Below are 12135 nucleotides of genomic sequence, written 5' to 3' on the forward strand. Positions count from 1 at the left end.
CACAAAAAGATCGATAACAAGAGGGCACAGCTTTAAAATATTTGGTAAGAGAAGCAAAAGCGACATGAGGAAAAACTTTTTCACGCAGCGAGTGGTTAAGGTCTGGAATGCGCTGCCTGAGAACGTGGTGGAGGCAGGTTCAATTGAAGAATTCAAAAAGGAATTAGCCTGCTTTATGAAAAGGAAGAATGTGCAGGGTTACGGGGAGAAGGCAGGGGAATGGAACTGAGTGAATTGCTCTTTTGGAGAGCCAGTAAGGACATGATGGACCAAATGGCCTCCTACTGCACTGTAACAATTCTGTGATTCTGACGATATCATTTAGGCTACAGTGTGCGCAATTCTGGGCGTCATATTATAAAAAGGAATGTGTTCAGCAAAGCTTCAGTAGAATTATTCCAGGAATGAATGATTATGGTTATGAAGAAAGCCATGAATAGTTGGGGCTATATCCTTAGCCTTATCAAGGTTTTTATTTTAAAGAGGTAAATAGTGAAAACTTGTTTACACTACTTGGCAAATCAGCATCAAGGGACTGAGACTTGGGATTATCACTAGAAGAACAAAGGATGACGTTGGAAGAATTTTTTGCTTTACCATATTTAAAAATAAATTACATAGATGTTTGAAATGGAACAATATCAAAGAGAAGATCGGGAAAGGGCAAAGAAATGGGATTCGAATAGGTAACTCCAGGCGAGCACCTAGTACCAGCACAGTGGAATTTCTAGATTTACGATCAATAACTCAAAAACAACCCCATCTGTATGAAACCTACAGAATTTGATAGCTATTCTATGAGACAACAGCTGGTTCTTATTTCCATCTGTTGCTTCCATTAATTAGAAAATAACTTATTTTTAAATAAGTTTTACAAGAAGATATCACAGAACAGGAGAAAAATACATGCTTATATTACTAAGTCAATCAGTCGTAGCTTTATGAAGCTCTATGGAACAATTCAGAGGCTCAAATCCTTCTGGGTTCCTGTTGATCACAGGCATAGGTTAACAATATTTCTACTCGGACATAGGTAGAGCCTGCCATGGTCTTATTCTTATGGAAGAGAACATTCCAATATATTATAATGGAACATGTTTTAGTCTTGTATAAATCATAGATGAAATTACATTAAATCAGCACTTTATACTTCAAAAGAATCACTTGTAATGCATAAAGTATCATGATATTGTGCTTTCAGTATATTATGGCTTTTGTGGAGGTTTACGTCACTCTATAGCTATAAACGGGAAACTTTCATGTTCCAGTTTCCCTACATTCAACAGATAAGTGACTTCAGAGAAAAATCATATATATCTGTATATGTAAAGAAGGGACATTGTGATCACCCGTCTTAAAACCTCGGTTTGATATAATTTAGTATCTATGTTCCAGTCCTGGTTTGATTTGGCAATAACTGTATTAATGTTGCCTAAATTTCTCAGCAGATGTCTGACAACTGATAACGGACGGTGGTTCCCGATCAAATTAAATAAGATTTCCTTTTCAGATGTAAAACAATTACATTACCAGGTACATGGGTGTAGAATTGCAGGTGGCAAGTGACTTTTCACTGTGGGATAAATTCATACTTGCTGTATCATGGGATCCTACAATTTAGGATTACATTCAAATATTATTTTTGAGGAACGTTATCAAAAAGGAGCCATGCACATAGAAAAGGACTCTCCAGTAATGGAAGTATTCACTCTCTCTCATTACATAAAGGACAGAGTGTGCTACAAGTAGAAAAGGCTGCCCTACTGAAAGACAGATGACAAAGGAGAATTTGTAGTGCATTTGAATATGTTCCTAATTCTTTGAATTGATCATACAAAAGTGGGTTTTAAATCCTCTTTAAAATTAACAATTGGGTGGTCACGAAAATGTTTTTGTGACCAATTGAATGATGGATTACATTGCTCACTATCTGAAGTTTCTGAAGTACTTGAATAATATGAGCCACGACAGCACGCTTCACAACATGACCTGTGGTAACAGCAAAACGTTTCATCTGAGCTACTCGATTCAGAGTCTGAACAATCATACTGGTATGTTTGAGAAGATCCCTCTTTACCATCTACTTCAGTTTCTTTGGAGGATAAGTGTGCTTTCTTAGAGTACAGGCCTGAATAGGGCTTCATAATATATTTTCCTTCTAAAGCAGGACAGCAGACATAGCCATTTCTTTGGTCTGTTTTGCCAGATGGTTGATAGTGGTCAGATTGTACATCCATTTTCTTCACTGAGCTTAAAGTTGCTGAGAGACTGGTAGATCCATTTTGATCTGTTAATCTTTTGTGGTGAATGCTTTCAAGTTGACTAGTGTCAGTAGTTATTGTGTTCCTGCTTAAATCTTCATTAACCATATGCTTGGCATGTTGAGCTGTTGAGTGTAGAAAATAATAGGGAGGAGGTGTACCCCTTATTGAATAAAAAGGTGGTCTCCTTCGCCTCATCATATATGGAGAAATCCTATGATAGTAACGTTTCAATTGCTCTGCTGTCCTAGTAGATTGTTCAAGCTGAAGATTCTGTAGGATTCGTCTTTGTCTGTCTGGTGAACAGATTGAGCTGACAGCGTTAACATTTAGCTCTTGTATAATCTCTTGCAGTTTCTCACTGCTCACATAACTGTTTTTGATCACTTTTGTTGGATCCTTGACAGAAGGACATTCAACTGACCTGGATCTAATTGATGGATGGACTGCAGAAGAGACCAGAATTTCATCTGTGGGTTGCTGGATGATTTTCACACAGTCGTCAGTGTTGGTCTGAATTTCTGAGGTTATTTCCAGGGTATCACATGACTTTGGAAAAAAATCTGTAACAGTCTCAGTATTTTCTGGTTGTCCTAGATGGTTCCAAGTGCCTCTATGAAAACTCTGATAATCTCTGAAGAGTTCTGACCCCTTCTGAGAATGCAAAGCTGTGTCTGAGACATTAACATCCCCTACGATTTGTTGTAAATTACTCTGTAGTGACTGATGTTTAAGATCTTGCTGTGAACCAAGGGTCTGATCTAGTTTCTTCTGTGCGTCAGACAAAGTTTTCTCACTCGGTGGATCTTCTGTGGCTGTGTTGTGACATTTGACCTCAGAATTAATCAAAAGGTGCTGTGCTGTGCTGGATCCTGAAGTGGAAATGTGACCCACAAGCTCTTCAGTGCAATCTGGTGTCATTAAATGTATCAACTTATCCTTCACATTATTAACCTGTTCCTGCAGACTTTCAATTACTGCATTTTTCTATAGGGGAAAAAAAATCAATCCACATTATAGTTTGAGACATACTTTTTAAAAAATCATTGGTCTCCCTTTTTCTTCCCATAGGAGTTGTTCATCAACATGCTTCAACAATTAAAGTGAGGCAATCTAGCCAACAGATGTATCCATTTTAACAACAGCTGAACTGGGCAACAATGAGACATAGGCATGCCAGATTTTCCTTTTTTCACATTGGACAAAAAGCATTCTATGTATAGAAATGGCACAGTCTCTATTTTCAGAGAATAACTCTGAGTTAACCAGTACTGTGTTTCTTAGCAGAAAGTTAAAATATATGGAGCTGACACATATCACAGATACCTTCACGCAGATGCAACATGAAGCCCATGGGAAGGCGTATGTTGAGGAGAAGTAGATTTCATTATCGGTGTTCTCCATTTCAAATTTATTTTCTGTCTGGGCATCCCGTGTCATCCACAATTCCCTGTCCATCTTGCACAACCTGCTTCATTCGGGTGTTCAGCCTAGCCAGGACTGCTCGGACCTTGGGATCAAATTTAGCCCTTTAAATGAGTCTTTGACACAATAAGTGCTCAAGTTCAAGCACTCGATATCACATTGCTGTGTGCAGTGTGTATCAAGCAGAGCAGGCTTCATCACTGGATAGTACACCAAAGTGCTGTTGCTTGGATGCATCTGATTGCATTATTAGCCTCACTGTATAAGGACAACTCGTACCATAGCTTACTAAGCCTTAGCAACTGTTTTAATATATTTGCAAGTGGCAATGTTTGCATTATACATTACTACCTCAGTGAGGAGACGCTTCATCGAGTTATTTTCTCCAAGCAGGTAATAGATCTGCTCATCACTGTACATGGAACGAAAGCTCTTGCTTGGACTGTTGAAATATTTGGCCATCTGATTTGGAGTATGGCTTGGTTCTTCCTCAAATTGCTTCCACTGTCTGACCTGTTAACAGAACTCACAATAATTAATTTGAATTTTTTGTGATTTATTGAAAGTTACTTATGAAGCAAAAATGGTCTATGTTCTGCGTTAAACTGCGCATATAAGACTCCAGAAGATGCTGTTAGTCTCAGAGGAGTAATGATGGTGAACGTTCATCATTTCGCTGTCATTGATACTGCAAAATCCAGGCCATACTGTTCTCTGTTCCTTCAGTCTTTAAATGTGATGCTATTTCTACTAACACAATAGCACTCAGTCAGGGATCATGAATATTGAATGCTACCTTCAATGATTAATAAATTGGAAGTGAGATTCGTATACGCAAGGGGAAGAAATGGAAGATGTGCAATTCTCCATTATATGTAGTTTGAAGAGGGAGGTTGTCTTATGGCTTCTAATTTAAAATACAATAAATATTTGCATAACTTAATTGGCTGAATTTTACCAGCCCCCCACAAACCCCACCTACAGCAGGGGTTGTGGCTCGGCGGTGGAGCCTTAATTTAAATATTTAAATAAATTATAATGAATGCATAAACACTTACCTTGTCCCGACAGCCGTCCCATGCCGATATTCCAGCCGGTGGCCGGAACTCCCGCGCCTTAGGATCTCCATTTGGAGATCGGAGACATAACACTGGTCGGCGTGGGGGGTGGAGGGAGGAGTGAATTTTTCAGGTCAGAGATGGGTGAGTGGCAAAAATGAATCTGATTGATTGAAGGGATGGTGGGAAGGGGTTGAAGTTAAAGGAAAGAAAGTTTGGGGGGAAAGGTCGTGATGGAAAATTTACTTTTTTGGGGTGAGGGAAGAAGACAAATAATAAATGGGCGGCACAGTGGTTAGCACCGCAGCCTCACAGCTCCAGGGACCCTGGTTCAATTCTGGGTACTGCCTGTGCGGAGTTTGCAAGTTCTCCCTGTGACCACGTGGGTTTTTGCCGGGTGCTCCGGTTTCCTCCCACCGCCAAAGACTTGCAGGTGATAGGCAAATTGGCCATTGTAAATTGCCCCTAGTGTAGGTAGGTGGTAGGGAATATGGGATTACTGTATGGTTAGTATAAATGGGTAGTTGTTGGTCGGCACAGACTCGGTGGGCCAAAGGGCCTGTTTCAGTGCTGTATCTCTAAATAAAATGGATTATTCATTGGGGGGGTGGGAGAGGGGATTGGAAGTGTGAATAAAATTTTATTTTAATTTATTGGAAAACCTGTCACTTTAAATGTAGCTGAAGGGCTTGAAGCCCTTAAAAAGTGGCGCTGGACGCCATTGTCGGGGATGGAGCAGCGGCCCCATCTATGTCACCAGGGGCAGGCGTTCCGCCCCCTCCATGGAAATGAAGCACCACATGAAATATCGCAGCGGCTCCGCGGCGCACATCTCGCACATGCACCATGACTCTTTTGAAGCTCGCCGCCTAAAGATTTCAGCCCAATATTTCTAAGGTGTTTATTTAAATAAAATTACAGTTTTACTGTGTATATTTAGGTAAAGATGGAGATTGTGTCTCAAAGGACAAACTTCTAGACTCCAATTTAGTGTGTAAATATAAAATTGCCGCTTACATTATTGCCATTGTGCCACAAATCTTACAGCTTCTCAAAGGATACAAAAGTGGTGTAAAACTTTTGGTGGATGTTACTTTTTTTTTAATTATATCCCAAAATACAATACAGTTCCACTGGCTTCACATTCAGCCTCGACTTCTTCATTATGTTCATATTCAGCACAATGCCTAAATATCAGTTTATCACAAATGAATGGAATGTTCAGTTTCTACAAAATTACAAACTTTCAAAATCACAATTGACCAATTACATATAAAACAGATGATGGCAAGTGATCTTCTCATGATGATGTGAAAGGAATTAGTATGTGGCCCTTTGTGTTCTTTCAAAGGGCTGTGTGCACTCAGCTGGTCAGTGATAAGACGTATCAAGTATGCATGTTGGATTGCAGCCGTGAGCCATACTGCAACCCGCAGCTGTATGCTAATAAGCAGTGGCACAGACAAACGTGCCAGGGTTTTGAGCATCAGTTCAAGACAACAACTTTGGAAAAATCAAAATCCTCATCATGCAACAAAAATAACCTGCTGACCTCATGAATGTGCACATTCTGTTTTTCAAATGCATGCAATTAAATATATTAAATGAGGGCCATTCTACAAATGCATGTCGTAAAAAGGGGAACAAAAGTGCTGGACAGTGTAAAGATTTATTTGAATGCCTGAGAAAGTTATCAAATTACAGATTGATAATTCTGACATTTTGGATAGAAGGATTATATAAAATTCGATGCAGTTTAACATTGATTTCTAGATTTTACATACAATGTTTGAGTTCCACTGATAAGCGTTTATTTGACTAATGCCTAGAAAACTTTAAAAAATATATTGGTAAATTGTTGGATGTGCTGCTTTCCTCATTCTTCAGGTTCCTGATGCTGAGAAGGCGGGCAAATTGCCTACTTCCAAATGACACAAAACATACATTTTGTTGGCTGTTAGGAGCACACGTTACCCCCATGGAGGATATTCTGAACCAATTTGCTTTCAGCCCTATAGAGAAGCTGTAGGCTATGTTTAGCACAGCAGAGAAATGAACCTTTGTTCTCCATGGCACAGGGTCCATGTACAACATGAGCCAAGGCACAGAACAACTGGAAAAGTATATTGCACCAATGTATCCTATCCTATAACAGAAGCCAGAAACAGAGGGTGTGAGTTGGTGACTTAGCCATAAAGGGGTGGTGGGGATAACAATTCCTTTTAGGCCTGCTTTGTTAGAATGTGGGCCAAACAGTATGTTAAGATTTGCACTGACTGGTTCAGCATCCGGGGAAGGGGATGTAGTCAGTAGCAGGGGTTGTATTAGGGGAAGAAGAAAATATTGTCTTTCGTTATACCTATGTTCAATTAGAAGAAATTGTGACTCATCTATTACTTGATGTCAGATAGGTAGTCAGACAGAACTGAAGTGCTCATGGTGTGGTGAGGACGTGGTGAGGAAGTAGAACTGGATGTCATCAGCATACATGTAAATGGAAATCCCACAGCTGTGGATGACATCACCAATAGGCAGCATGTAGTTGAGGAAGAGAAGAAGGGAGGTCGAGAAATTCTGAAGGTGAGTTTTGCAGCGATATGAAGAGACATTGTTGGAGATGTTCTGGCTTTATTTTGAGCCTTGTAGGAATAGAACCAAGCCTATTCAGTTCCATTACCTGGACGATGTAGGAGAGACAAGTGGGATGGTAGCATAGCCAATCACATCAAATGTTATAAAGAGGTTAAGGGGGTGATAATACATCATTTTCTACTCTTCTATTCAACAATTGACACCATTCTAAGTGTGTTGGAATTGTTCATTTTTCTCTTACCTGTGGGATGAAGATGAGACAGTTGATAGTTGAGGTACATACAAAGATTCCCCCAGAGGTGATACCATAGGAAAGATTGGGCCAGGAATCCAAGTATCTGGTAATGGGAATGATTATTCCTGCAGTGAACATGATCAAATATACTCCCACCATGATGGTGACAGTCTGGTTTACAGGGGGAGAGCTGACATTGCTGGTTAAACCAGCTAGATATGTGCTATATAGCAGAAGACTTCCCTGTGTTTAGGGGGAAAAAAAGCTGTTAGTACCATGTGACTGAACACCTCAGAGCTAATCAATAGAAACATTTTTTAAAAATCAAAACTTGTTGAAACTAGATTGAAATGAGTGTGATAATGAAGTTTACATCAAAGTGGGGCAGTTAAAAAGTGATCTTGGTAGCAAGATAGTGACTTTCCCATATTGTCAAAGGCAAGTAGTAGGTAGAAACTGGCTGGCTGAGCAACAAAGTAGAGAGACAGAGCAGAGTAGGAGAAAAGTTGATAGGATTATAGGAATAAAGATGCTGGTCGAAGAAAAGATGAAGTGAAGCACAGGACTTCGGCATGAGATGACAGGAGTGAGCAGAGCAGTCACTTGAGACATGCTAACAGGAGTGAAAAATTGAATTCTGGTTTTGCTTAACAATACCTCATGCACCTTTTATGTAAAACAACTTCCCAAGTTGCTTCAGAGGTGGAATCTGAAATAATTGGTTGAAGAGACAAAGGAGGAGATATTAAGGAGGGTCTTGAAATAGGAGAATTAGACTGAGTGGCTTAGCCAGGGACTTCCAGTGCCGAAGGCATAGCCATGGTAAAGCGAAGGGAGGGAGAGGATGTACTAAAAGCCAGAACCTGAGTAGATAAGTGTTCAGAGGATAGGTTGTTGGAGATACAGAGAACAGAAGTGGAGAGGCTATGAAGGGTGTTAAACATGAGGATGAAAATTGGATGTGTTCAGCTAAGAACCAATGTCAGCTTACTAAAAACAGAGCAATAAGTGTGGGATAGGTTACAAGCTGCCGTGTTTTGGACAAGCTGGAATTTACACAGAGGTGGAGAATGGGAGTCTGGAGGTGAATAGGGCTTGAATGAGGGTTTCAACAGCACATGGGCTGAGGTTATGCAGGTGGATGTAGGTGACCTTTGTGGTAGTGTATCTGGGATCAGAGGTTAAGCTCAGGTTAAATATGATGCTGAAGCTGTGAACAAACCGTTAAGCATGAAACACCAGCCGGAGACAATGATGATGGTTTTGAAATAGGACGATAACAACCAAGGAGAGTGAACAATCTACAATGTCAGCTGGCACAAGGGCCAAGAAGGGCAACTAGATGGTCAGTTGTTTGGTAGGATGTGGATTTCATGGAAAAGATGAACTCAGAGAGGCCGTGATGGAGATAGAGAAACTGGAGAAAGGTGCAGATTCAGGATTAGGTAGGTGGAAGATGGGAGTTTGGCTTGGTGGACAAGGAGAGGGGAGTGAGGGAGAGAAACAACAAAAACAGTTGAATGGATAGTCGCAGTCTTAGTGGCGCAAGTCCAAAAGCTCCTTGCACCTGTTGAAAGTAAGGGTGGAGGGAAGAATGGTTTAAGGACACATAGGATAGTGGAGAAAATAAGCTTTGCTCTCCAGAATGATCTCGTTTTGCAGAGACTGTAAAACTGACATTGTGCAGTTAGATCTGGTTACGAGAGGTAATGCGAGGGAATTATTCACAGTGGCTGTAACACATTTGTGGATGCTAGATCTACTGCAGTACAAAGTGTTATAATGTGAATAGTAGTTTTTAATTTTTAAAAAAGTATTTTTTTCAAAAACACATTCATGCGATGTGGGTATCACTGGCATTTATTGCCCATCCTAATATATATTGAGTAATCAAGATGGAGGGTCACAAGGCCCAAAGTTGAAAATCATAAGTAGCATTGTAATTACAGAACCAGACTAGCTGCCAGTGGTGACAAGTTCATATTCCACCATGGCATGGAGTGAAATTGAACAAATCTGGGATCATAGGCTGAAACCAGAAAAATAAATGACCGTAACTGTTGCCAATTGTCATAAAAACCCAACTGGTTCACTAATAACCCTTCATAGGAGAGAACCTGCCACCTACCTTATCTGGCCTACATATGACCCAAGTCCCAAACTACTTGGTTGACTGTCAAAGCCATAGGAAGCCACTTAGCCAATTGCTAAGAAGGTGGCCCAATAAATGCAGCCTTGTCAGAGTTAACATGCCCAGTCCCTCCTCCAACCAACAACAACAAAGGTGATACCAAGCTTGGGATTTAAAAGCCAAAAAATGGTAATAGGGAAGAAATAAGTATTCTTACCTTTAGGAGTGAAATAAGAATGATCCAGATGTCTGTGTAACGAGAAACACAACATTTCATGATTGTGATAGAGTAGGAAAAATCTTTTTCAAATGCCTGAGGAATAAGAAAATATCAAAATTCCTGTGCGATACCACAGCAGATAGACTAATAGTAAATAAAAATAAACTGTTCTGCATTGGACAATTTATAATTTTTCACAAATGGAAAAAAAAAGCTTCAAAATTGGAACGCCGGTTTTTTACCCTCATTCCTACATTTAAGGATTGCATACACTGCAGTGGGTCAGCAATGCCCCATGTCACCAGAATCAGAATATCCAAGCCAATCACTCCAGCTACCAGCCCCAGTAATTGAATGTCTTTGATAATCTGGAAGGAAAAGGAAATTTGGATCATTACACCATGGAAACATAGGAAACACCAATTACTTGGCTCAGAAATGAAACAGCAATGTGAAATGAAATCAGATGGTTTGTTTAATTCATGAATACTGTGAGTTAAAACTTTTTCAGTGCCTCTCCAATTTAACCAATTATAGATCAGCTAAACTCACATTGAAATTCAGAGTACTATCCTCTTCATGGCTACAGAAAAAAAAGCACTGCAGACACTCGAAGTTCTGCAGTTAGCATATTTGAGGCTTGTGTACTATACGGCCCACAGTTTGTGTGGCCATAATTTTCACTCTTTTTGCCTTCCTTAAATGAGTGAAACAAAGTTCCAGTATTGCTAAATTCTGCAAGGAACACTCTTAAGACAGTGACTTCTGCCAGTTTTACAGCACCATCACTGGAGTGCCAATGGTAGTGCAACTGCTGGTAAAATATTAAAAACACATTTTGGAAACTAATACTAGTCATAAACAGACATTTAATGACTACAAAAAATGAATTTAATTACAAATGACAGGATAATTTTTCAGAAACACTGGGGTGATACTGGACACTTTGCAATTCTATAATTATAGAAATCCTGGGCACCCACACAAAGCTGGAATCACCAACAAGAAGACACTTCTGGAAGTACAAATATTACAGTTTTTCTCAATAAAGCGGTCATGGTAGTCTTATGGTGCTGAAGGAGCTCAGTCCAACTGCTGCAAAAGTTTGTGGCTCCTTGTAGAAGCCAAAAGATTAATATTTCAGTGGGAAACATTAATTTTTTGATTATTGAACACGTGGATAATTAAATTACCAACCATAGACGGAATCTAATTAATAGTTACCTAGATTTGTTAAATTTATTACATATACACACATTTCATTGAAAATTTATTAATGTACCAGTACCAGGAGTACCTGTTACTCCTCTTGGCAATTTTGTGTTAGGCTTTACAGTACTAAAGGTGCCACACTGGGCCAGATCTTCTTGTCCCACTGCCGCGATAGGTGCAGAAAATGGTGGCCGCCCCACATGGGACCTACGCCACCGCGATTCTGTGGCAGAAGGCCACTTAACATACTGGGCCGGATCTTGCACTCGGTTCGAAGTTGGGTCCCATGGCAAGTGGGGGAGGGGCAGGTGGCCGGAGAATCGGAGTGGCAGCAGCCACCATGGAACCCTACGCTGAGATTGCTGGGCCCAATCTTCCCGGAGGCGGGGAAGCTCCATGGCAGCCCCTTCACTGCTTTGCGATGGGACCCTAATTTAAATATTTAAAATACTTCTCTGCATAAATTTGAGTGTCACCCTCTGTGATCTTCCCATCCATTCCCAATCCTGAGCTCGACGTGCGGCAGGCATGCACGCACCTTCATTTTCCCATCCACGAGAAGCTGGCGCCACCAAGGAGGGAAAGGGGTCAACTCTGCATTTTGTGTATAGATGGGGGAGGACAGGCCAACTCTGCGATTTGTGTCTAGATGGGGGAGGACAGGCCAACTCTGCGCTTTGTGTCTAGATGGGGGAGGACGGGCCAACTCTGCGATTTGTGTATAGTTGGGGGAGGACGGGCCAACTCTGCGATTTGTGTCTAGATGGGGGAGGACAGGCCAACTCTGCGCTTTGTGTCTAGATGGGGGAGGACGGGCCAACTCTGCGCTTTGTGTCTAGATGGGGGAGGACGGGCCAACTCTGCGCTTTGTGTCTAGATGGGGGAGGACGGGCCAACTCTGCGCTTTGTGTCTAGATGGGGGGGGACGGGCCAACTCTGCGCTTTGTGTCTAGATGGGGGAGGACGGGCCAACTCTGCGCTTTGTGTCTAGATGGGGGAGG

General features: G+C 40.9%; 1 protein-coding gene across 1 annotated transcript in view; it reads right to left on the minus strand.

The window, feature by feature from the left end:
• Nucleotides 1-952: 952 nt before the first annotated feature.
• gpr156 (G protein-coupled receptor 156) overlaps nt 953-12135 on the minus strand; it is a 40764-nt gene continuing 29581 nt past the window's right edge. Inside the window, exons 5-9 of the mRNA XM_068039949.1 lie at nt 10165-10290; nt 9920-10015; nt 7578-7814; nt 4038-4199; nt 953-3248 (exon numbers count right to left, since the gene is read on the minus strand). Coding sequence (XP_067896050.1) covers nt 1830-3248; nt 4038-4199; nt 7578-7814; nt 9920-10015; nt 10165-10290 — 2040 coding nt within the window. The 3' untranslated portion in view covers nt 953-1829. The remainder of the gene's footprint in view (nt 3249-4037; nt 4200-7577; nt 7815-9919; nt 10016-10164; nt 10291-12135) is intronic.

The sequence above is a fragment of the Heterodontus francisci genome, chromosome 10, assembly GCF_036365525.1.
Source record: "Heterodontus francisci isolate sHetFra1 chromosome 10, sHetFra1.hap1, whole genome shotgun sequence".
Classification (NCBI taxonomy): Eukaryota; Metazoa; Chordata; class Chondrichthyes; order Heterodontiformes; family Heterodontidae; genus Heterodontus; species Heterodontus francisci.